The sequence below is a fragment of the Rattus norvegicus genome, chromosome X, assembly GCF_021556685.1.
Source record: "Rattus norvegicus strain SHRSP/BbbUtx chromosome X, alternate assembly SHRSP_T2T, whole genome shotgun sequence".
NCBI lineage: Eukaryota > Metazoa > Chordata > Mammalia > Rodentia > Muridae > Rattus > Rattus norvegicus.
This window is the reverse complement of record NC_141554.1, coordinates 81,799,969-81,827,485: the sequence shown is the minus strand read 5'-3', so window position 1 is coordinate 81,827,485 and position 27,517 is coordinate 81,799,969. Positions and strand designations below refer to the sequence as shown.

At 35.3% G+C, this 27,517-nt stretch overlaps 1 protein-coding gene across 3 annotated transcripts in view; it reads left to right on the top strand.

Annotated features, from left to right (window-relative positions):
• Nucleotides 1-27,517, top strand: part of Brwd3 (bromodomain and WD repeat domain containing 3) — a 93,444-nt gene that overhangs the window by 49,791 nt on the left and 16,136 nt on the right. For all 3 annotated transcript variants that reach the window (XM_087599864.1, NM_001447003.1, XM_087599863.1), the window contains 19 exon segments: nt 2,275-2,500; nt 4,207-4,374; nt 7,035-7,218; nt 8,264-8,357; nt 11,265-11,414; nt 12,349-12,425; nt 13,107-13,275; nt 14,212-14,325; nt 16,979-17,086; nt 20,138-20,262; nt 20,973-21,055; nt 21,787-21,898; nt 22,359-22,420; nt 22,526-22,681; nt 23,330-23,450; nt 24,448-24,573; nt 24,659-24,737; nt 25,805-25,861; nt 26,679-26,819. In XM_087599864.1, coding sequence (XP_087455990.1) covers nt 2,275-2,500; nt 4,207-4,374; nt 7,035-7,218; nt 8,264-8,357; nt 11,265-11,414; nt 12,349-12,425; nt 13,107-13,275; nt 14,212-14,325; nt 16,979-17,086; nt 20,138-20,262; nt 20,973-21,055; nt 21,787-21,898; nt 22,359-22,420; nt 22,526-22,681; nt 23,330-23,450; nt 24,448-24,573; nt 24,659-24,737; nt 25,805-25,861; nt 26,679-26,819 — 2,352 coding nt within the window.

The following is a 27,517-nucleotide window of genomic DNA, read 5'->3' as shown; positions in this document are numbered from 1 at the left end:
ATATGTATAGATCAGTTTTTCTATCTGTATGAAAACTAGGACCCTTACATTAGAGAAAACATGATCTTTTTCTTCTTCAGTGCTTTAAACTTTTCAGTGTATAAATTTTCCAATTCCTTGGTTAGGTTTATCACAAGGTCTTTTATTAGTTTTTTTCCTGAGGTTGCACTGAGTGGGATTATTTTCTTGATTTCTTATACAGTGTCTTTGTCATTTATATAAACAGACACTGATTATTTTATATTAATTTTATATCCTGCCACCTTGCTGATAATATTTACCAGCTATAGAATTTTTCTGCAGAAATCATTTTTTAAAAATTAGACGTATTTATTTTTTTGTTTATGGGTATTTTCCTTGCACCATATGCATGCCGGTACCCTTGGAAGTCAGAAGAGGGTCCCCTAGAACTCGACTTATAAATGATTGTGAGCCTATTATGGTAGCTGGGATTGGACCCCAGGTACTCGGGAAGAGCAGTGGATGCTCTTAACTCCTAAGCCATCTCTCTCAGACCCACATAGTCTTTAGACTCTCTTATAAAGTAATATTGTCTGAAAATAATTCTATTTTTTCACTTCCTGTTTGTGTCATATTCATATCTGTCTCTTGTCTTAGTCTTTTAAGACTTCAGGCACTGTATTCAATAAAAGTGAAGGGAAAAGGCCTGCTTGTTATGACAGTATTTGGAAATCTGTTTAGTGTATTGCTAGCTATAGATTTTTCATATTTAACCTTTGTTATGTGGAGATGTGTTTTGAATTTTTACTCATAAATTGTATGGGTATGGGTGTTTTTTCTGTACATCACATGCATGCCTGGTGCCAGTGGAGAACAGAAAAAGCTGTCAGATCCCCTGGAACTGGAAACACAAATGGTTGTGAGCCACCATGTGGGTATTAGGAACAGAACCTCTGTCTTCTGGAAGAGCAATCAGTGCTTTTACCTGCTGAAGCACCTCTCCAGCCCATACTTCGTTTTTAAAGAAAGATTTTATGTTTATGTGCATATTTGTGTGTGTTGGAGTTCCCTAGAGCGGTCCTTGCCAGCAAGTGTGATCTGTCTGCTCTCTGGGAAATGGACTTAAGTCCTCTGAAAGAGATCAGTATGTGCTCTCTAACTTCTGTGACATTTTTCCACCCCTCAAGATGTGCTGCTTCAATTCTCATTTCTTCAGGGCTTTTGTCATACTAGGAGTTGTATGTCTTTCTGAATTAAATGAGATTATTATATGATCTGTCCTTGAGTCTATGTATGTGATATATTAGACTTACTGACTTACGTACCTTGAATCATCTTTTCAGATTTGAAGCCAGTTTGTTCATGTTGAGTGATGTTTTTGATGTGGCCGTGATTTTGGTTTGCCGGTATCTTATTTTTGCTTCTGTATTCCTTTGGCATAGTAGTGTAGGATTTTATTTTTGTACTGTCTTTATCTGTTGTTTGTATCAGGGTAATGATGGCTTTATAAATAGGTTTTGGTAGCATTCTTTTTTTCTTTTTCGTGTAATTGCCTAAGAAGCATTGTTGTTAATCCTTTAATGGTCAGAAGTTGTTTGCTTTTTTATTTGGGAGATCTTTTTTCCTGTTAATGGTTTCAGTCTTGTTTCCTGCTATAAATCTGTTTAAATTGTTTAGCTTGTTTTAGTTTAATTTGGTTAGGTCACATGTGGTAGGCCTCCATCCATATCTTTTAGTTTTTCTGCTAAATAGGTGGCATTAACCTTGCTGCCACCCTCTCTCTACCTGTCTCCCAAGTGCTAGGACTATAGGCATGCCGTACTACACCCAACTGGTTGTTCGTATTTATTAGCTATGAGACTGGGGTAGATTGTGAAATGTTACAGTGAGAAGAGACCTCACCATCGTTGAGGATAGCTCAATACTTGTATTAAAATTTTAATATAGTTCATTTGGTTGATATTTATCTCCTATCATGCTGATTATGTTTCATTTACTCTTGAATAAAAATAAAAACTCATTATATAGGTTTGTGTGTTTCTTTTAAGTCAAATCAAAATATACAAGTTCTGATAGATGGCTTACTTCTTGTCCAGGGTAGAGATAGATAAGATGAAGTCTCAAAAAAAAAAGTTATAGACAAGAAAACTAGGTCTTTTGTTTCTGCCTAGAAGGAAAATACAGCAATATAGAACTATGAGATAATATAAAAATTATCTGATTCAGAAAATAATATGCTATAGGAATGAAAATAAGGGCACAGATTGTGCATTTTCTGTTCTATTAAACACTAACAAAACATCTGTCACAAAGATTCCAGATCAGATGTTCTTCCACACCGATTATCGGCCACTCATCAGAGATGCCAATAACTATGTATTAGATGAACAAACTCAACAAGCTCCTCACCTCATGCCTCCCCCATTCTTGGTGGATGTCGATGGAAATCCTCATCCTACAAAATTTCAACGCCTGGTACCAGGACGGGAAAACTGTAAAGACGAACAGCTCATTCCACAGTTGGGATATGTAGCTAATGGTATGTTATCTCTTTATGCAAATTGAAAACTTCACAGATGTGTGCGCCTCACACATCGAGATGCGTTCTCGAATAAGTTATACTGCTCATTATATACTATGTCTATTAATTGTTACGTGCATATTTCAGCTTCTCAGAGTAGTTTTTCATTTTTTAGCTCTGCTGTGCAAAAGTAAGAGGTTTAGGACAAACAATAACATTCCGAAGAGGTAATTTGTTGACCTACTGCGGTGGGAAACCATTACCATATGTATGACCTTTTTCTGCATGGTGACTTCTGGTAATGATTACACTTACTAACTCTGCTATATTTAAGCTTTTTATAATTGCTTAAATTATATTGATTATAGCATTGATAGTTCATTTTGAAAGCCCCATATAATGAACCGAAAAAAAGAAGACTGGTCTCTTTAAATAGATGGTTTAGCTGGTTGTACTGTCTTTTCTACCTCTTCTTCCATGGACTGCGTTTGTATTGGTTTGCACTTCACAATTTTCATTCAATTATAGAAGAGTAAGTAACAGATTTGCAAATAGAATTTCCGTTCCTCCTTTTATTTGAGGTTTTTTTTTTTTGGTTTGGTTTGGTTTGGTTTTTTTTTTTTTTTTTTTTTTTAGTTTTGAGATGGGATCTCACCCTGTACCGTGGGGCAGCTGGGAATTCACTTGTCTCCTGGCTTCAGTAGCCTCCTTAGTGTGGGGATTACGGTGCCATCATACCTGGTTTCGGAATCGTCTTTTTTTTGCTAGGGAATTAAGGCTTGAACTGACCTTTATAGAATAAGTTGGAGTAAACGTTTGTAGAGAAATGAAGTAACATTGGTTCCTCTGATGATTTAATATTTATTAGCCAAGGAGAAAATGTGAATAATAGATTGAACATCAAACAAACTATCTAAAGAAAACCTTAATTTAGCATAGTTAATTTCTTATAAGAACTAATTACTTCATTACTCTACCAAATAATGTTTGATCTAATTATACTACAATTGAAAAAAGGACATGATGCATTTAAGAAAGATGAAAGTTTATATTTTTCACTCAAAAGTAACCATTGAATTTGAGTTTATTATAAAAACAATTTTCTACTTATTTAAACAGTATTATTTTTAAAAGAATATATTTATTTACTTAAAGACCAAAAATATTTATATAAAAGGCCCTACTTTTAACTTCTTTCAGAATGAAATTTTCATAAAAGAAAGACACAGACCATTTTAGGTAACTGTGACTAAGCTTGTTTATTTTTTACTCAAGCCAGACAAGTTGGCTCACACCTAAACTCCCAGCACTCAATAGGCTGAGGCAGGGTTCCCGTGAGCTCCAGGCCACGAAGGACTATGAGTTCCAGGCCAAGCTGGGTGGTAGAGTAAGACCCAATACTCAAATCTCTAATTTACTATTTTGGCCTTAGATTGTAACAGAAAACTTGTTTTAAAATGCTTTATTTAACTTTAACATTAGTTATTCCTTAAAATGCCTTGATAATAATGTCTCATTTAGTACTATTGATTAAATCAAATACAAATGCTGAATTGTTAATATATATTTTTAAATTCCCATAAAAATGTTGTTTCATGTATTTTCATGTTATTTCTAATTCTCTCACAATGTATAGGTTATACTTAGCTTTTCTTCTTTTTACCAAATTAAGATATACTAAACTCTAATTAATTTATCTGACTTTGTGTCTCTGTCTCATTAAGGTGATGGCGAGGTAGTAGAACAGGTAATTGGGCAGCAAACCAATGACCAAGAAGAAAGCATTCTTGATGGGATAATCAGGGAGTTACAGAGAGAACAAGATCTCAGACTAATTAATGAAGGAGATGTTCCACATTTTCCAATTAATAGATCGTATTCTGTTAATGGTGGTAAGTAGTTATACATTTGTGGAAAGTATAAAAACATAGTTGTTATTTTAATTACACCAATGCAAACATTTTCATTAATGAATACTTACTATCAGCTATTCCAACATACCATTACCTCGTTGTTAGTATTTGTGATTAAAAAATATAGGTAGTCTATTTAAATGCAATATCCCCCCTGACTCAGTACATTTAAAATCTTTACGTTTATTTCTAGAAATGAAGTCTTGGAAGAAGTTTAGCCCTTTTGTTGGGGAACCCAGTCTATGAAGCTTTTAAACTTCAACCACCTTAGGTTTAGAAAGTACTGTTCCAATAATTGGCCCTTTTTTGTTGGAAGGAAAGCGGCATATCATCTGTCTCTTTTTGAAGGGATGAAAATACTCCAATACATAAAAGCTTGGCCTCCTCTTAGGGCATACAGATAGGACTCCTGGAAGGACTTACACAACAGCTTGATTGAAAACCAGTAAAAGTTAATATATGATTAATTAGTTTATTTAATAATTATTCTTTTTAAAAATTTCCCCATTACTTTGCATGTGTGTGTATGTGTGGGGCCATGGGATGGAAATCAGGTCACCAAGCTTGAGAACCTTACCTTTAGCCATCTTGCTACCCACAACATGAATGTTATTATCTACTGTACGTCTTCTTTCGTACTGTGAAATGCACTCTGTGTGTGTGTGTGTGTGTGTGTGTGTGTGTGTATGTATGTGTGTGTATAATTGTTTTAATTCTAGTTTGTCAAGAAACGAGTTTTTAACTTTAAAGAGCAATTATGAGAATTTTTTTCTCAGCTCTAGGGTTTGAACTTATATAGCAAAGTCTCCACACCTGAACTACATTCAAGCCCCAAGTATTTTATTTGTGATTAGATCTTCCTGAGTTGACCATGGTGGCCATAAAGATGCAGTCATCAGGCTTACTCCACTCAAGGACCTGGAGTTATAGGCCAATATCACTGTGCCTGGTTGTTTTTTTGTTATATTTACATAATTAATGTAATTTTAGGTAAAATCATATATAGGCTTACCCACAAGTGAATGAATTGAACTTAAGGCAGTACACAGAATATTTTACTTATTTCACTATATTACAATAAAACTGTTCTTCATTTGGGTCCCTTGGAGTATATGACTCAGTTAAGTTTTCCTGAGTTATGAGCCTGTGTGGCAGTTTCTTATATCCCTAACTTAGGTCTTCATTAGTGGGATCAACATACAGTTCTACCTCTAACATTAAGTTGCTGTAGATTGGAAATGCCATTAGCTAGTGGAACCTCACTGACTTCTGTTTGCAATGTTCATTTGTTTTCAAGTGTTTATTTTTATAGCTGAAAATTGCAGTTCCTATTTGTGTTTTATTTGCAGATATAAAACATTAACAGGAAGCTTACTAGAGAAATAAAAAACATTCTGTCACTCCATTCTTCTATTGTTTATTAATCTTGAAAGTGAATTTTGATATTTAAAGTGTTTGGTTAGCTGGATGTGGTGACTCGTGCTTTAAGTTCTGTCCTGGGTCTAGCTAGTGCCTCAGGGTCACAGTAGGTTGAAGGTCACAGGTGTAGTAAATTTTCAAACACCCCGTGTTACAGAGCGAGACTTTTTTTTTTTTTTAGTTTTGTTTTGTTTGGTGTGTGGTGTGCTCTCACGCACGTGAGTGTTTACATGCATAGGGAAGCCACTAAATGAAAAGTGTCTTCAGTTACTCTCCTTATTTTTTGTGACTGTTTTTCTTGCTGGCCAATTCACCTAAACTGGCTAGCCAGCAGTCTCCATGGTCAGTGTGACTCTCTGCTCCTCAGGTGCTGGGATTATAGGTCTAGGACACTAGAAGTATATGCTAGGCATCCAAACTCAGGTCCTTGTGCCTGCATAATGAGCACTTTCTTGATATCTCCCCAGCCTCCACTTGTACTTCTAAAATTTTTGTTTTGAAAGTTTTGTAAATTTTACTCTAAAACATTGCTTTTAGAAATTATCACCCTCTGTAGCTAGTCTACAGCTCACAATCTACCTCAGGCTCCCAAGGGTTAGAATTACAGGTGTCTAATTCCCCATACCTAGTTTACCCTGAAACATCCTAATGGATTAAACAAAGATAGAATTTAGATTTTAAAAAGATGCATCTTGAATTATTGTTTATATATAAACAATATATATATATATAATATATATGTGACAATAATATATAACAATATATATGTGATATATATATGTGTATATATATATATATATAAAATGAATTTTTCAGATCATCTTTGGACACAGTTTTGTATTGTGTATTTAGTAGATGCCTGATACACAGTGCTTTGAAAGAACTAAAAGAATTATATGAATTTTCAACATTTACTGAATACTTGTTTTACTTGTAACATTGTAGAAACATGAAGATGACATAGAAAAGTGTAGACCAGGAATAACAGTTACTTCCATATCTCCAGCAGTCCTCTCTTCCCCTTTGCCCTCCTCTCCTCTCATATCTCGGGTGCGAGGGATCAGATCTAGGGCCTTGCACATCTCAGGCCAACAATCTAACACTGTTATGGTACCAGCCTCAAAATTCTGTATTTTAACCTTTTATTTTGTTTAGAGTTGTAATCTATAATACTGGTATCTTTGCCCAGAAAATTGTATTTTTCTTTGCTTTTCCTTCAGCTCTGAGTAGTCCAAATATGGACATACCTTCTTCTCCAAATATCGGCCTTCGGCGTAGTGGTCAAATTGAAGGCGTTCGGCAGATGCATAACAATGCCCCTAGGAGCCAGATGGCCACTGAAAGAGACCTCATGGCCTGGAGCCGAAGGGTGGTGGTGAATGAGCTAAATAGTGGTGTGAGTAGGTGAGTTGACTTGGGAGCTTCATAAGAAATTCAAAGCTCTATCTATATTTACAAGTGATTGAGTTGAAATTAGCCTGGTAACAATTATTCTAGTCCGTTGCGTTATATAATAGTTTTTGCATATTAACTAATACTAATTAGTTGATTCCGTAACAAGCATCATGTTAAATATTCTCATCTTTATAATAAATGCCTTGCAAGTACTGAAAATGTGATATACTATTGTCGATTACATTTAAGCTAGGGTAAGAAATACAATACTAAGAATGAACTCATACTAGATTATATGGAAACCAGTAACATATGTATATATGTAAGTTGTAAGAACATGTAAAATTTATTTTAACCATACCTCCTAACCTAGTATTTTTAACAGATATCCCAAAAGTAGAAGTATATGTAATTAGTTTCTATTGTTTTCTCTCTGCTTTCTTTTGTGAGTAGGACTCCAGAAAAAAAAAAAAAAGAATACAACTAATTTTAGAAGTGACAAGTGCTAGAATCCAGTTGAAATAATTCATTAATTGAAAGTAACTAGAAAGCAAGGTCTTAGATATTTGCACACTAATTTTCATTGCAAGTTTACTCAAAGTGAGCAAGTGGTGGAAAAAATCAAATTTCAATCAGTAAACGAGTATGATAGAATCATACAGGGGTATTTCTTAGATCACGTTCTGGAAACTGTTATAGCATAAACAAAAATTGAAACTATCTTCCCTGGTGAAAGAAGATATCCACAAAAGAGCAAATATTGTGTAACCCCACCTAACAAACTACTTATGAGCAGACAAAATCATAGACATCATAGCAGAGATGAGAAGTTCTCAGACCCCAGAGGAATAGGAAAATGAACAGGAACTGCTGAGCAGTCTTGGGAGTGGGGAAAACCCAGTGGGAGTGGGGAGGGGGTTGGTCGCAGATGTGCTGCCATATACAACGAAATGATGAAAATTATCAACTTTATATTTTGAAGTTTTTAGGTTTTGAGATTTGATGTTTAAACTACTGGGTTATTTTACTGTTTTGATCTGCAATATTTTATCAGGGTACAAGAAGAATGTCGAAATGCAAAAGGTGACCTAGAAGTTAGTCTTTATACTGTTGAAAAGAAGAAAAAGCCATCTTATCCTATCCAAAGAGTAAGTTGGAATCCAGTGTTTGCAAATACAGGTTATGTGAAAGGGAACAGCTATGCATCAAGAGGCTGGTTAAGTTGGTGTCTACTTATATGGAACCTAATTATAGAGTCACTTAAAATTAAATAAAATAAAAAAGGTTGTTTTTTATGTTCTGTGTTTTGAAATATCATTTTTATATGGTTACGTGCAGCTGTAACTTTATTGATCATTCACCCCAATTAAAAGTAATGGTAGATCCATTAAATAAGAGGTTGACAAGCTCATAGATGAAATCCCATCTGTTTCATTTAATCAAATGTTATTGAAGTAGCTTGCCTTTAGCTATTTTTATGTTATGTATAAAGACAAAATTGAATACTTATCTGACCTAGAAAGCCAGACATGCTTACATTTCTGGCCCTCCACAGATAAACTTTGCTGACCTCTACTGCAGACCCATGCCTAACCGACCTAATAATGTAAACAAAATCTAATCTTTACATTGGGAAGTACTAGATTCATGTCCCAGTAGATCCTGCTAAGTAATGGGTAGGAGACCTGCACTGCATTAGGTCTAATGAGCTTATTAATATTTCTCATTCATCAGTTTAAAAGGCCTTAGAATGTACACACTTTCTTCCAAATTGCAACACCACTGTAGAACATGGTTATTGGGAGAGTCTTCAATGATCTTCACTGTTTAAATAAGAGCTAAGCAATATATTCTGAATTTTTCACTATTTTTCAATATTAATGCATAAAATTAGTGGTAATTATCATACATATCTTAAAATATTTACACATGATTTTGAAAGTGGCTTTAAATTTTTATGTTGTTTTTAGCTTATTTAATTTCTAATATGAGAAGTTTCCTTTCTGGTTTATGATTTGCCAGTTATAAGGTTTACCTGGGAATGCTCGGTATCTGGATGAATTGCTCTGCTTTAGGCTGGGTGTATAAGCGCTTAGGCATTTAGGCCAGGATTTGGACATTTTCAGATATGTTGAAGGTGAAAGGGAACCAGATGTGGTGGTGCATGTCTGTAACCCCAACATTTTGGAGTATGGGGTAGGAAGATAATGAGAATTGAGGTCAGTCTGGACAATATATTTACAAATAAGGAAAAGAAACTGGCCCTTCAAGACTAGTTTAGAAGTCTTTTAAATTTACTTGATCCTAATGATATATTAAGGCTAAATTTTTCTGTGTGGTATTGTCAACACTAATGATTTCTACATATAGATATTAGATAATGTAATGTTGATATTAGATAAAGTTTTATTTGTTTATCTAATCTTTTATTAATGGTCTCATGGAGAACCTGGAAATTGTTATGCTCAAGGGTGGCCTTGAACTCACATAGATTCACCTGCCTTTGTCTCTGCCTCTTGGGTACTAGGATCAATGCCACCCAGCCTGGCCCCAAATTAAAGGTCTTTTAAACTTGTATGTTGAATTGATATCATAACAACTGTAGTTAGGATATCAAGTGAATTACCTGCTACTACTAAAATTATCCATTTTCCATCGTTCACAAACAGCAGGAGTAAGCTCCAATGAGATAAAAGAAGTTAAGCATGGCATACATTCTTGCTAGTGTACTTGGATGCATGTTTCTGTGCACTAAGTCTTTTTTAAAGGGTCTTTCTGGAACGTACTATGTAGACCAGGCTAATCTTGAACTTGTAATTCTCCTATTGCCTCTGGCCTCTTGAATTCTGGCAGTACAGGCATGTGCTAGGCAAGACCTAATTCTCTGTCAGAAAGCGGTTTATTCTGGGGGTTAAAGATGAGAGCATACCTTGCATGGTTCTGTGAACTGGCTGGAATATTGCTTTGTGTTGTTGTTACTGTTTTTGAGACCATGGCTCATATAACCCAGGCTTGTCTTGAACACAGTTATGTAGTTGAGGATAGCCTTGGACTACTGAACTCCACATCTTCCTACTTCTACCTCCTGCCTTTACTCCCAAGGTTTAGGATTATAAGTAAGGGCCACTGCACCTGGTTTGAATATTATTTTTTATATGTGAATTACTTTTGAGTCTTACAAGTTTTCTAGAGTTTAGTTTATGCCTGTCAATTCTCTTGATCCTTTTATATATATTTTGTGGGACTAGAGAGATGGCTCAGTATTTAAGATCACTAGGGTGCTTTGACTTGCGCACCCAGGTTTGATTCCCTGAACCATGCCACATGGCTCCCTAATCATCTGTTACTCCAATTCTAGAGAAAGCAATGATCTTTTCTGTCCTTTATGGTCACCAGACATTCATGTGATATATAGACATTCATAGAGTCAAAACACTAACTCATAAAATAAAAAGTAGACAGTACACACAATCTTGTATTTTGAGCCAGGGTGTCACTCTAGCTCAGGCTGGCCTTAAATGTATTGTAGTCCACCTGCTTCAGTTTCCCAAGTGCTGGTCGTACAGGTGTAAAGAACCATGTAAAACTGTGTTAAATTGATTTGAAAGATGTTTTATAAACCTGAAGAATCTTAACAATGCTAATCTGGAATGAAAGAAGTATAAATGATTACAATAATTAGCCTTGTTAATATTTAAATATACTTTCTTATATTTCTTTTAAAGAAATAAAGTACATTTGAAAATTACATTCAATGTAATACAGATGTTTGTTCCTTCTAAGATAATTGAGAATAATGTGCCATATATGAGCTCTACATGGCCAAATTCTTACAACCTAGTTCTTTAGAAACATCTGTCAGTTGATCACAAAGGTTGTAAAATAATAACCAGTATTAGTAAAAAGTAAATTATAGTTATACTTACATATTGTTTTACCTTTGGTAATTTAGCTTCATCCTTTACCCTGTCCCCTGCTTAATATCTATTAAGTACTATATGTACTCAGTTTTGTGCTCTTTAGTCTTTTAAATTATTTTTCCTTTTCTTTTGCAGAATGATTATCAGCCCAGCTGTGGAAGGTCATTACGGAGGACACAACGCAAACGACAGCATACTTACCTAACAAGGTCGAACATAGAGCATAATTCACAGGCATCATCTCAAAATTCAGGTGTACAAGGAGATTCAGACAGCTCCTCAGAGGTTAGAGCTACTATTTATTCAGTAGAGCGTTTTTGTTGGTTTTTATTTTGTGCCATCCGTTCTGGTTTAATTTTTGAAAGTCTTCTTCAATCGACTAAAATAGAGGTTTATTCATTAATAAGGCACTTAAGATAGATTTGGTTATCCCATTTAGCCCTTTCAGTTGTTTTTCCTGATTTCTACCTAAGATACAATCTTGGAAATTTGCAAAACATAGGCCAATGACATATGCATACGACAGTGATACTATCGTTAAAGGAAATCTCCCTAGAAGTGGAAGGAAATGTAACATAAATAATAGAAATAAGGTAAACAGTCCCAGAATTGATTCGCTCTGCGATTGGCTTACATATCCACTTTCTTGTTCTACTGACTACCTATTCCATAGATCAGTAAGTGCAGAGTTATCTCAGACCTGTGTTCATTGTGACAATGAACAATGCGTATAGCAGTTCTTTTCCTCTTGTTCCTCTTTCTCCAGTGCTATTGTTCTTTTAAGAACTGTGTTAGGTGCATAGTGAGAGATTCATTCACATTGAAGTTATTGTAAAGTACTTTCTTCCTTGTGCTCTTCATGGTTCTTAAAGTAATATTTTCCTTTTTCTCCATTAATAATATCTTGACCGTAAAAGAATACTCATGTAATGGTTTAAAGCTATTTTTTTAGCATTTAAGAAAGTTATAAGTCTTTTAAGGTTTAAACAGTTTTTGCAAGGAAATATAATTGTTTTATATCAGTAAGCAGTATAATACCAGATCTTGTAAAATACCCAGTAGGCTTGTTTGTAAAATTGACAGATATGTACAGAAATAACAATGTGCATTTTAAGTAGAATGTTTGGGGGAAGCAATAAAGTATTAGAAATCAAGTAGGTTTTTTCCTATATTAAACTAATACTTAGCATGTCTTTGAATTGCTGTCTCTTTACTGTAGGAAGATGAAACTGTTGGCACAAGTGATGCTTCCGCAGAAGACCCTGTTGTTGAGTGGCAAAGCGAAAGTTCTTCCAGGTAGTTTTCATGGATTTGATCGGCCCCAAATTATTAAGATTTTGTAGGAGTTTGACAAAAGCATAGATAAAATAATATCACATAATAGAGTTCTGTAGTTGAAGCCTACATAACATATGCTTTTTCATGACTTCCAGTACATTCTGTAGATATCACTTTGGAGTTTTTGTTTCCTCTGTCTGTAAAATAAGCCTTTTACATTTATGATTCTGCTTCTTTGCAACTTTATATAAGTATTTTGGATTCTGTGTTTTTGAGACAGGGTCTCACTATGTAGCTCTGGCTATCCTGGAACTCACTATGTACAGCTGGCTGGCTTCATACTCACAGAGATCCATCCTCCCTGCCCCTGGAATTAGAGGCAAGCGCTACCACACCTGGCTTTTTATTTCAGTATTAAAGCTATATCTCTGTCATCATTTCAGCAATAAGATTCATATTTATTTTAAATAAGTTTGTCCTTTGAACAGGGATTTAAAATCCCTGTTCAAGAAAATTAAGTATTAAGTTTTATTCAAGAAGCATTTCATGAAGATCAAATAGTGATCAAAATTCTGTATTATTTTCATTCTTTTTCAATCCTTGTCACTGTTCATGGGTAAAAAAAGATCCTATTTCTGTTATGACGTAAAACTACTCCTTTTCTGTACTTAGGTATTAATAATTTTGATTTATTTGCAGTGATTCATCAAGTGAATATTCTGATTGGACAGCAGATGCTGGGATTAATTTGCAACCTCCCAAAAGGCAAACAAGACAGGCAACACAGAAAATATACAGCAGCTCTGAGGATGAAAATGTGAAGTCATCAGAAGATAGGCAGAAGAAGCCTAAGCAAACTAGAAAAAAGGTTCGTAATACAGAATTCTTTATTTTTGCCGCTAGTATTTGAGTTTTTAATAGCGGCAATTGATATTTCTCTAAAAATGACCTTGTCTTAGAAGCCAATTAAATAAAATGTAAGTTGATTTTAAAGAATTTAATTTCTTGTTATCAAAGTTAGTACTTAAATGTCATGTTTACAATATGTTATTAAACCAGAACACTGACAACTGCTTATTAGAATGTAGCAACATTTTATGAGAATAAGCCATAATGAAATCAAATGGTTTTCCTCGTTATTACCCAATTAGAAATTTGTATTCCTTTATGCATTTCACTCATAGAATGGTAGAGTTCAATGAACTTGTGTTTTGTCTGACTCCACTATCCTTTCTTTCCCTCACTATTCATTTAATGTAGGGGCCATAATGCTTTAATCTACAAGTTCTTTGAATTTGATTATATGGTAATGTTATAACAAGGATATGCCATTTCTATACTTTCTACTATAAAAGAATCACAGTTCTCTAAATGCCAATATATCTAAATTGAAAATGGCATCAACAGGGGTTGGGAATTTAGCTCAGTGGTAGCTTAGCGAGCGCAAGGCCCTGGGTTCGGTCCCAAGCTCCGAAAAAAAAAAAGGCCTGAAGAAGATATAGGCCAGCAATGCCGAAAATGGCATCAACAAATAGAATACAATTTAAGAGTTATTAATATGCTAACAGAATAATCTACTGTTTTAATAAATCTAAGTACTAGGGGTTGAGTCTACTGCTTGACATGCTACAATTGAACTATATATACACCAGCTCTTTTGTGTACTTTTTCGGACAGAATCTCAAGTTGCCTGGGCCAGCTAGTAATTTCTTCCTCCCTTTTTGATGCTACTATTCATGAATTTGTTCTTTAAAACTATTAGAAGTACCGTAATTGGGTTTTTTGTTTGTTTGTTGTGTTTTAGAAAGGGGGACTTGTTTCTATGGCAGGCGAACCCAATGAAGAATGGCTTGCCCCTCAGTGGATCTTGGATACCATACCACGACGTTCTCCTTTCGTCCCACAGATGGGAGATGAGGTAATTGCTGACTCCTTTCTCTTGGAGCTTTAAGAACACTAACATTGGGCTTGAGAAATAGCCCAGCAGTTAAGAGCACTGACTGTTCTTTCAGAGGACCTAGGTTTATTTCCAACACCTACCTGGAAGCTTACAACTATTTGTATGTAACTCCACTCCCAAATGATCTGATGCCTTCTTCTGGCCTCTGTGGCCACCAGACACGCACATGGTACACAGATACATTCATGCAAGCACATAAAGTAAACCAATAATTACAGAAAACTTGCTTTTATAATAAAAAGAAAAATTAACATCATTCAGTCTTGGGTTCTTATATCAATTGTATTTTTTAACCATTTTATTGAGTGTTTGTGCATAATAGAGGTAACACTCATGCTATAGAGCACATAGGGAGGTCAGAGGATAGCTCCATGGAGTCATTCTTTCTCCACCTTTTACATGGGTTCTAGGGATTAAACTCAGGTCACACAGCTCAAATGCCTGTGTTAACTGAGCCATCTTGCCCGCTTCAGGAAATTCATATTGTTACATATGTTCTATCCTCCTTTCTTTGTTCTGCTGTATATTTCTTGAAGAACATGACTCAATATAATTAATTTTTGTATCCGTTATCTTGTATAATGTAGTCAGCATAGATGATAGATGAAGGCGGAGTTAAACTTATTCATGATTGATTTCTAAAGTTCTTAAAACAGTCGATTTTATTTTCATTGTGACTTTCTAGAATTGAGTAGTACTTTGAGTCTTCATTGTTTAGGGAATCCAACCAGGTAGACTATCCTAAAGCAAGCATGTCTTAGGTCGAGTACCTATCAGTGTGGTCCAACTCATTTGTGATGTTCCATTCCAGAATCACAAAAGGTGAATACCTGTGCTAAATGATAATTACTGAGCCTGTGATTTAATAAGTGTAGATACACATTTATAATCAGGCAAAGAAAGATTTAATAATTCTCCAATATTGAATTTAATAAAATTCAATATTAGTAAGAACGTTCAGTTCTAGCGCTTATAAAGGAGTCTACTACTGTTCATGAAATCACTTTTTAATTATGATACTACTTACTACTTTGTCTAACTATTAAGCCCTTGTTATTTGCCTAGAATAACCATACTCATAAAAAATTATTTCTCCTTAGAATGCTTCTTTTTAAATGTCCTCTCAAACTGCGAAATTCTGCTTTGCCCATATGGCTTTCTATGTGAACTCTCACACCTACATTGTGTAGAGTGTGTGTGTGTGTGTGTGTGTGTGTGTGTGTGTGTGTGTGTGTGTGTGTATTATACTACTTTCCCTTAAAGGGAAATACTACATTTTAATACCTTATGATTCCATCCAGTAACTTGTGCTTAGATGTTTTGTCAATATTATTAGAATGACTATATAACAATGTGCTTAGTTTAGATTTTTAACTTCTATGGTTTTTATTTTACTAATATTTAAATTTTTCACCTTTTGATTGATAGAGTATGTTCATGTATTCTTTTTGGCTTTATATAATAGGAATTTAGTCTATCACCATTTTGAAAGGTAAACATTAAAATATGGCATTGGTAAATTTGTGTTCTCTCTCAAATCTAACCCTCCCCTAGCTTTCAGTGGTTCTCAGAATCCTTAGTGTTCTTCGACCTGTGGCAGCATTACTTCAGTTTCTGTCCTACCTTCAAATGCAGTCATCCCTCCAATTCTCTCTGTACCCAACTTTCCTTCTTATCTGGTTAGTCACTAGTTTAGGGATCACCTCCATCTGCTCTGAGTTCAAGTACTCCTCATTGATTGATTGTATCTACAATGATATATTTCCCAAGTAAGGTCCCAGATTCTCTGGGTGGGTGTGGCAAGGGGGTGGGGCTGGAGGGTGTTTGTGAGTCTCTGTGTGTGTTCGGAGCAACAACCAACCCCTGCATTTGAGAATGGAGAACTGACAACTTAGGAGCATTTCATTGAGGACAAGAAGGGAACTTGCTTCAAGGGCTGTCACTGTGGCTGTAAGACCATAAGGGGCTCAGGGAGGAATTCATTTTCTTTAGTGGCCAGCTAGTGCTGACATGAATGCTTCCAACAGAACACTTTCAATTTATCATTAAAATTACTTCATTTAAATACTGTATGAAGTCATTTTCCTAGGCAGCCTCACACTAAAGAAAAAAACCTCATGATAGATGTTTACAAAACTGGCTGCATTTCAACAAATTGTTTAAGCTTGTAAGTAGTATTCTAAGTATCTAAATTTTAAACTATGGAATGTAATAACTTTCCCTAGGGTACTTTCATGATTGTTTTGTTTTGGTTGACTCGCCCCTCCTATTCTCATCTCTCACATCTTTCTGCCCCAATTCTCCCCTTGGACCCTTTCACTCTTAGTGTTCATCTTTCTTCTTTAATGTCACAGGTGTCTTATTGCCCTCCCCTCCCCCTTCCTTGAGACCTGTTTTTCTCTCTCATGGGCTTCTCTTTTCTTCAGTTGACTTTTGCAGCTGCTTGGGAGAAAAAAACTGCATATTTATGCAGTGTAAAAACAGCACAGGGGGAAATAGACATGAGTGTTGAATGAACATCATTTGATCAGGGAATTTTTTTAGTAGTGATTATTTTATGTGTAGAGTTAAAATAGAATGTGACATTGTGATACATCATTTTCTGTTTCAGCTTATTTACTTTAGACAAGGACATGAAGCTTATGTGCGAGCTGTAAGGAAATCAAAAATATATAGTGTTAATTTACAAAAACAGCCATGGAACAAAATGGATCTCAGGGTAAGTTTGCCGGATAGGCATGAATTCAATTGAAAGAGTTTGGGAATTAAGTTGCTTTAAGCTTTTTTTTTTTTTGTCTCAGTTTCATGGATGCTTTGGTGGTGTTATATCCAAAATTAATTACTGCATGCTATTTTATAGAATGGATAATATATATTTCTTAAAATTTGTGTGCTAGGGTATAGTGCGTCATACCTGTAAACTTAATTCTTAGGAAACTGAAGCAAAACTGCTGGGAAGTGAAGCCAGTCTAGACTAGAGTGAATTACAAATCAGTCTAACCTAGTGTGAGAATCAATATCAAACAGTACGAAACAGAACATTATTTTTAAAAATATGTTATGGGCCTAGAGAGAATGCTCCGTGGGTAAGAACACTTACTGAGGACTTGCATTCAGTTCCCAGTACTCACGTGATGGCTCACAACTGTCATTAACTCCAGTTCCAAGAGATCTGATGTCCTTGTCTGGCTTCCACCAGCCAGCCAGCATTCACTTAGTACACACAAACACTTGCAGGAAAAGCAGGCATACACGTAAAATAAATGTTTAAACAATTTTTAGCCTGTGTGTTCTCTTATTTGCCCTATTTTCCTGTAAGCTTTGGGTCCTCTTGTTTTTACCATTCCTCAACTTCAGAAAATCAGAAGTTTCAAGTATTTGACATTATCAACAGTTGTGTATATTCCAGAGTAAACCCAGTGAACTGCAGACATTCTCATAGTTTTTGTACTTAGGTTAAATATCAGAAAGCACAAGAGGCTTAGAGGCTTATATTCTGTGGGATCATCTCTTCTGATATAATAATATAATATCAAGAAAGATAGTTATTTTATATTGAAGAATTTTAGGTCAGTTACTATGAATTCATTCTTTGTCAGATATAAAAGATGTACAGGCAGACATAAGTGTGTATCTTTCTTATTTGAATTTTATGTCTGTTTTTTTTCTAGCTTAGAAAAAAAGGGCAATTTTAATATGATTTTTGTATGGAAAATGAAGAGTTGCTGTTTGTCTTTAATGATAAAAGTCTGGCTATTCAATTAGATATTTAGTTTAGACATTTGCAGATAAAACATTAATGTTTTTAGATGTTAAAATACCTTATCAAGTCACCTTTATAGGATTATCTCTACTGCCTGCTTATCTATTCAAAATCAGATGATACTTGAATACTCTCTCCTTGAACCAAGGGAATGGATAAGATTTCTGTCTTATTTCTGTTCATATCTCTGTGGTGCTAGGAAATTATAGGAGGGTAGTATGTGTAAGATATAAAAGCATGGGCTTAAGTCACTGTATCCAGGAAGATTAGTTCTTTATTTCTTAAATATGAACAACAAACTGTAAGACTGTAATATTAAAATACCATATGCTTAAAATGTCTGTCATTTCAAACATATACGTAAATCTGAATGATTATATATTGTTTTCACTAATAGTGTGGGTGATTTCTTTTTAACGAGACAGTCTCATTATCTCCCCATTATTTTTAAATCATTTTTTCTTATTTTTGAGATTATAATATAATCACATTGTTTCACCCTTCTTGTCCTGCCAAATCCTTCTATGTGCCCCCTTGCTCTTTCAAATTCATTTATTTTTTTAATTGCTGTGGTGCATGCGTGCGTGTGCACGCACGCATGTGTTTGTGTATGTGTGTGTGTGTGTGTGTGTGTGTGTGTGTGTGTATGTGTGTGTTTATAAATGTCTATTTAGTTTTTATGTTACTTATATGTGTAGGATTTCAGGGCTGACCACTTGGAATTAGAATCCTCTTGTATGAATACAGTCGATATTCTTGTCCCTGGAGAAGACTATTTCTCCCACATTTGGCATTAAGGAATTGCCTATAGAGTTCAGGGTTGAGGCCTAGTGAGCTTTACCCTTTCAAGTTAGCATATCTGCTGCTTTCTAAAATGCAGAGTTGTAGATCACTGATACAGGTACAACACAGTTCTCACACCAAGGTTCAGGAATCACTGAGGAAGAGGTGAGCAGAAAGACTCAGAAAGAACCAGAGGAACAGAGAGTTTGCTGTGAGTTTGTGTCTTTGAGAAATGTCACAACTTTTCATTTTTAAGAACATTTGACTGATGTGTACCCAAGACCTATAAATTAAGGGTAATACTTAAGATCATAAATTCTGGAATGCTTCCTTAAGGGTTTTGCTGGTTAGTCTTGTTTATAGCCCCACCATAAATGTCAACTTGTTTAGTATTCTTTTTGTGATTCTTCATTCAATTGGCTTTCATATGCATGTGCATGAGTGTTTAGATACTCACTTGGTGTGGTATACACGTGGAAGTTCGAAGACAACTTTTGAAAGTTGTTTCTTTTCACAAACTATTGGTTCTGGGGATTATCTGAAGTTGCCAGCCTTGCTCAGCAATCACTTTTACCCACTAAGTAAGTCATCATCATCTCACTAGCTTTACTGTTAAATATTAAGGCTCAAGAGACTACCTTCAACTTAGTGTAGTTCCTATTATTTGATGGATAATGAGATGACTTTTTGATTCAGCAAGTTATATCTGTGTGTGGGGGGGGCACGGGCACATGCACACGCGTGCACACGCATTTAATTTTAATAAAGAAAAGGAAACCAAGTAGTTTGAGAGTAGAGGGGCATGGTAGGGGCTGAAGGGAGGAGGAGGAGGAAGCAGGGAGGTGGTGTAATTCAATTTTAGTTAAAAATAAAAAAAAATTATAACCAACCTATGATGATGCACGCCTTTAATCCCAGCACCTGGGAGGCAGAGGCAGGCAGACCTCTGAGAATTCGAGAGCAGCCTGGTTTGCAGAGTGCATTCCAGAATAGCCACGACTACATAGAAAAACCATGTCCTGAAGCTACCCTCACCCCGATAAAAGAACTGAAATATCTTTAAATGAAAATAAAAGCTTTTTATTGCTACTGCTGCTAGTTTAGACACTATTGAATAACAGTTTAATATCCAGATAATGCTTAAGTTGTTTGAGTAACAATGAAGTATATTTATGAAAGATAGTTATATAAAGAAAAATAATACATTGGTGTTTCTATGTATAGGAGCAAGAATTTGTTAAGATTGTAGGAATCAAATATGAGATTGGACCACCTACACTATGCTGCTTGAAACTTGCATTTTTGGATCCAATTTCAGGCAAAATGACTGGAGAGTCTTTTTCCATTAAGTAAGTAGCTGTTTCTGATTCTGTTTGTTTGTATGAATTTTAATGTGCATCATTATAATGTATTTAATATTCAGTTAGTGCCTCAAAAACATTGGGAGAGGAAAATACTGGTTTACAACTCTACAGAGTTTAGTTCCTGTTGCTCTATATACTGTTACGATATGCAAGAATAAATGAATAAATGCACACGGGTCAACTGATATGAGCAAAGCAGGTTACTTAATCTGCTCATGTAAAATGGACACACTTAAATGCTGATACTGTCTTAGGAATCAAAGCCTGAAGCATAATAGTGGGTGCTATTTTTGTTAATAATACAAATAATAAGTAAACAACTCTTTGTGGAATTAAATTTGCGATCAAAGGGAATGAAAAAAAATTATCAGTGCATAGTTTTTGAGGCAGGATCTCACTTTGTACCCCTGGCTGGCCTTGGAAGAGATCCACCTGCCTCTGCTTCCCAAGTGCCAAGGTTAACGGTGTGTGCCACTAGGACTGGCAAACCATTTCTTTTTCAATCTTAATGAAGGTCTTCATACTAAGTTTTTAAAACCTTTATTGATATCTTTATGTTAGCTAAGTAAACACACTATGGAGACCACAGGACTTACAAAATTTTGCAATGTCAAATATTTATCCTTGGAAATGATACATGTGATAAGTGTTATTATATTATAGTATTACATGCTACTGTGCTCTTTTCGGTGTAGGTATCATGACATGCCAGATGTCATTGATTTCCTTGTGTTACATCAGTTTTATAATGAAGCCAAAGAAAGGAACTGGCAGATTGGTAAGTATAGAACTGTCACTTCTAATGACTAACCTTGGAGTACAGTATTAACCCTGTTGTTTTTCCCATTGATTTATATATTTAATCACTTTACATCCCAAGCACAGTGCTTCCCTCCTTCCATCCCTCACATGGTCCCTCACCTATTCCCAAAGAGTCAAATGTATAAGGCAAACAAAAAGTAAACATCATGTTACCCTCATTTACCTTGTATGATTTTGCTCCCCTATGTGCAGTTTTAGAATGAAGGTACAGAATTGGAAATACCAAAAGTAACTCATAATTTTTAGGTTGTTCCTCATTCTCAGTAATATACTGAGTTCTCACACCATGATATTCCTTCTTGCCTGGGATGTCAATTTTTCCAGTGAATAAGCTGAATCTCCCTTTTATTTTCACCCGTGTCTTCTGAATGCTCTGCATATCGTAGCGCTTGTGACAAGGCCTACGTCACTCACTGAACCAACTCACATAATCACAAAAAGAAGGGAGAATATAGCAGTGCAATAGGATGCTTCAAGAGAGACCATATCACAAACTTGTAGTATTTTATAATATTATATTTTAAATATTTTATTATATTATTCTAATCTCTTACTAAACCAGATTTATAAAATTTATGAGTTATATATGATGATGATGGTGATAAAGACAATCAATTTCTATATTTTAAAAAGACATCGTAATTTGAATGGGAACAGAGTTCATTGTCTTTGTTTAATTCATTCTAGGTGATAGATTCCGCAGTATAATAGATGATGCCTGGTGGTTTGGAACTGTGGAAAGTCAGCAGCCTTTTCAGCCAGAATATCCTGATAGCTCTTTCCAGTGTTACAGTGTTCAGTAAGTCTACTTCATTTGTGCCTCTGACAAATACTAGGTGTTCCATTATATCAACATTTGTCTTTCTTTTTTTTGGGTGGGGGAGGGCCGAGGACGGAACCCAGGGCCTTGCACTTGCAAAGCAAGTGCTCTACCACTGAGCTAAATCCCCAACCCCAACATTTGTCTTTCTAATGCATCATTGGAACCTTTCCTGTGGATTAATTTTAGATATATTCTTCATCAGCAAAGAAATGACTACTATGAAGAGTGGGCTTCTGCCCTCTTAACCTTTACATTGGTGAAACAGGTTTTCTCTATCAGGGGTGCAATACTGTCTATCTGTAAGCAGAGTTGTAGTGTCATGAATATTATGTTGCTTTTCTTCTGAATTTCACCTTCAAGAAATCATGCAAATAATGTTACTATATGAATGGAAATGCTTGGGAATCTGATTTGCATCTTCTTCTTTTGTTGATAGCTGGGACAATAATGAAAGAGAAAAGATGAGCCCCTGGGATATGGAGCCAATTCCAGAAGGAAGTAAATATCCCTTTAAAGATGCATTAATAATTCCTAGAAAAGCAAAATTGCAACAGTTTGATGTTGGAAACTCACTCTTTTGGAATTTTTTTATTCTGTCCCCAGCTGCTTTTCCAGATGAAGTTGGTGCTGGTATTCCTGTGTCCCAGGAAGAACTAACGGCATTACTGTACAAACCCCAGGAAGGAGAGTGGGGGGCTCATTCCAGAGATGAGGAGTGTGAACGAGTTATTCAGGGCATCAACAACCTTCTTTCCCTGGGTATGGTGATTCTGAAAAAACGACTGGGACAGAAGTGGGGAGCGTGAAAGGCCAGCAGAATCTTAAAGTCTGCACAGCTATAGTTCATCACAGTGTGCTTTATGTTTAATTCAACAGGCACAATGATTTAAGTTAATGTTAACATTATTAAATGCTTGGCTATGGTAGTAACTAGTAAACTTTTTCATTGCTCTGGAGACGGGGGAGGGGGTGGGAATAATGAAGACAAGCACAAAGTGTCCTTTGCTTTTTTTGAGTCATTTTGGCTCACTAGCTATTTTCTGAGACTGACTTTAGAGGGGTTTCTTGGTAAGACAGTGGGTGAGTAATATATTTTACCCACATAAATAGTTTTATTTTCTGAACTATATCATCAGAGAAGTTAGGCATTTATTCAGGAAAGACATAGAAATTTGGCAAGTGTCTCACTTCATGTTGTTTCATTTTATCAAATTTGAACCAATACTTCATTATTGACTTCAAAGATGCCATATACAAAGAAAATGTGACATATCTATTATTTGAAGCATTACTGTCTTAAAAATTAGGTATATTGCCCTTCCTTCCTGTTTATATGTGAATATGAGCTAACAGGAAATGTTGATCTGTTTAGTAACTAGGTTTTAAACATTTTGGTGACTTCTATAGATTTTGCCAGCCCGTTTGCTGTTCCAGTGGATCTCAGTGCCTACCCCTTGTATTGTACTGTAGTTGCTTATCCAACTGACCTCAATACCATCAAACAAAGACTTGAAAATCGCTTTTACAGGTTTGTTTTATTTTATAGTTTATTAGAGAAATCATAGTTTTGTGGTTCTTGTGCCTTGTAAGATCTGCTTTTTGATGTCTGATCTAGTCATTCAAAAATCAAACTCCAAAGTTCTTTCTATTGTCACATGTGCAAACTAAAACTCTGTATGGAAAAAAGATAGAGTGGAAAACGTACGCAGCACAATTGTATGAAACAAAAACTCCATTAAATTGAATTTACTAAAGGCAGATCAGGGAGTATATTATTAATGCCTCATGATCAAGATGCTCCAGTGAATATGCTAAATTTTTTAAATCCTCCTATGGGATTCAGTAAGTTTAATTGCCAGATATATAAATAGACCAAGTTATTTTGTTCTTTATTTTGGCTTAGGAGAGAAATTATTAGGAGAGGACTTTGGAGGTCAGTTCTTGGTCCTTTGTTAAGTCATGATCACTTTACAGTGACTTCAGTATTCCATGAGCTAGTCTGCCTCTGGGACCTGAGAAATGTACATATTTTATAAAATAGGTATTGATTTCATTTGATATTTCAAGCATAGCTAGATGAAAGTGTGTTATTTTCCACAATATAGGTTTTTTTTCCTACTTTTTTTTGGTCCCTTTCCCTAAAGTAAATGTGATTTTGATTTACCAATGCACCTTTTGTTATTTTTTTGTTTCATTTATTTATGTGTGTGAATGTTGGAGGAGGGTCAGCAGAAGAACCACATTCATAGTACTGCACACTCAGAGAGGTCAAAGGACAACTTTCAGGTGTTGCTTCTCTCCTTCTACTATGTGATCCTGAGCATCCAGCTCTGGTCCTCAGGTTATTCATTGAGCCATGCTGATGTTCTAAGCCTGCATAAGTCACATAATATATGTGTCATATACATATATTGAAATACTTTAGATAAACAATGATAAAGTGCCTCATAGTCTAATAATGCATGTTCTTAGAATATAATTCAATTATATCAGCCAATACTAACAAATTTTTTTTTACTTCATAGGAGAATATCAGCATTAATGTGGGAGGTACGTTATATTGAGCATAATGCCAGGACTTTCAATGAGCCAGATAGTCCTATAGTTAAAGCAGCCAAGATTGTGACTGATGTCCTACTTCGGTTTATTGGGTAAGGACTGTCATCTTCTATAGAGACTAATATCCGATTTCTTAAATAGTGGAATGTAGTTTGCCTTACTTATCTTCTTTCTTAGGGATCAAAGCTGTACTGATATTTTGGATACTTACAATAAAATCAAAGCAGAAAATCCAAACAGCAGCGATCCAGAAGAGGTAAGGATTACAGCTTGATTGTAACTGTATTTCTTCTGGTCTTTGAGACATAGTGTTAGTGTAAATACTGTAATTGGTTATAGTGAAAGTTTTTGAAAGGTGACTAAATATTGGAAACTTTTATATTAAGCTCTTTCCGATGTTATAAACCAAAAATGTGGTGGTGCTATCTACAAAGTGCGGTGTGAGACAAGTCGTCCCTTGAAACTCAGTGCATTTATATGATCAAAAATCAGTAAGATTTTCAGCCCTTAAAAAAAAAGACAAAGCACCAAGCATTTGATTTCTTTTGGTTATTTTTCTTGGTGAAAATTTATCTGACTAGAAAGTAATCTATTTTAATACACCTAAATGTTATTGATATAAATAATGGCAATGTGATATAGGAATTAAATATTAACATATTAAAAATCCAAGCAAAATTATTCATTTTTCCTTGTACTTTTATAACCTTTAGCTTAAATTATTTTAATTTAGGTTTTGATATCATAAGAATTTCTCTACAAACTATTACTTCTGTTTTGCTTAGAATAAAAAGTTAAGGCAAAATTTTTAAAAGCTTGATTTCCCATGTCCATTGTATAGTTGTTTTGCCCTTCACTAGTTGGACCTGGGTATTAATTCTGTGTTAATCAAGCCTGTTTCTTATAGATAGGCTTAACTGAATTAGTACAAATGTATATTTCCTGTAGGGAACCAATTCTTGAGACAGCAATGTTTAATTGGGAGTATTTTATAATTATATCATATGAATGAGTCACATAGAATTCACGTAGAGTTTTTTATATACTCACACTTATTTAAATACAAAGTTTCACATTTTTCCTCCTTCCCTATTCTAGTTTAAAAAGCAAGCCATTTCAGTCCTTCTCCCAGTGTATTTTCTAACCTGTAAACAGCATATTGGCAATGGTTGGAGGGAATCTCCCTCCCACATTTGTTCTGCTGCCTGATCCAATGAAGAAAAGTTAGCTGTCATCATCTTTGCCGGTTCCTCATGGGTGTGCGTCTACTTTGTAACACTTCGAATATAACTTAGCATCTCTTGTTTTCCCCCTTTAATTTAGGATACAGAAATGGTTGACTTAGATTCAGATGGTCCTGGCACTTCATCTGGAAGGAGGGTGAGTAAACATGACTCACTGAAAACAACGCATTTCCGGGATTCCTGAGTCAGAGATCCTAAACTCTTACCCCAAATTTCAAGAGCAGCTAGAACTTGAAACTTAGCACTTTGGAAGCAAATACATAGCTTACGTGGGATTTAGATTTATTAAAGCAGTATAGTATACAGCCCAATCACAGGAAAAATACAAGGCGAGTCTGGATAAAACCATAAGTTTCTCCTATGAGAGGTCATAGAGCACACTGTTTCCCCAGCAATGAAAAGACAAAACATGCATGTGATTAGTGACTCAGTTACCAAGACTTTTATTAAAGACTGGTTATGTAGGCACCTTCTGACTAACCTGTACCTTGGTTCCAGATTCCCCAAGGAAAGCAGGCGGCCTACACAGATTATGTTGTTTATACTTATATTATGCTGTTTAAATAAACAGTCTTTACAATTCAAGAAACAGATAAGGCTCCCAAATACAGGCCATAGGCCAACAACATTTTACATCAAGTTCTGCTTATGTGCGAGGGGAGTGGGGAAACAGTTGCTTATCTGTAGTTTTTTGCAGTTTAGGTTTTCCTAAAACAAAATTTTAGAATAGCAGAATCGTTGGCATTAGCTTTGATTTATTTTTGACTAGGACAGAATGATGACTTAAACAAAGAAACATAAAAGTAGTGACTATTGTGTTTTATACCAGTGACTGCCATTCCAATGACAGATTGGTTAACTCAGCACTTTGCAGCTTAACTTTGATAACATTAGACTTTTAGGAGAAGATCAAGGAATAGTTAAGGAAAGGTGTAATTATCTTAAATCTCTAGGCCAAATGTCGAGGCAGACGACAGTCTCTCAAGTGCAATCCTGATGCTTGGAAACAGCAATGCAAAGAGCTACTGAGCCTCATTTATGAACGGGAAGACTCAGAGCCCTTTCGACAGCCAGCGGATCCTCATTCTCACCCAGTAAGCATACTGCTGTTGACATAATGGCCCACAGGACAATTTCCCATTACTATTCCTTTGTACCTGTTCATGAACAACTTCCCCCATCGTTTTCTATTAGTTCTAACTTTTTAAAAATAGTTGTAATGGGCTTAGTATGAAAATTGCATAGTTTCGAAAAGGAATTCGAGTCATCTGGATGTGGTGGCACATGCCTTTAATCCCAGAGGCCGGTAGATAACTGGAAGTTTGAGGGTAGTCTGATCTTCACAGAAATCCAGGCTAGCCAGGACTGCCTAGTGAGAACCTGTCTAAAGCAAAACAAAAAACACTTTTCTGTTCCTTCATGCTTTATTTGTTTAGTGTATTCTACTGACTTTTAATGTCACCTCTATACACTATTGATACTTGGTAATAATATTTATATCAAACCTGTTTAATTCATTGCAAGTTTATCATCAATATGGCCACTTAGATTCATATACCAATATTACTTTTCAACAAAGATAATAGTCATAATTAGAGTATAGAGCTACATTTTACTGTTAAGTAAGGGTCTTCTCACTGTATATAAGACTGGCCTGGGACTTACACCTAAACTGACCTTTTTCTCATGTTCCTCCTGTCTTCTCAAATGCTACGATTAAAAGCATGCACTGCTCAGCCCCATGTCTAGGATTTTTTGTCCCGTACACATATGTGACAACTCCAAATACTAT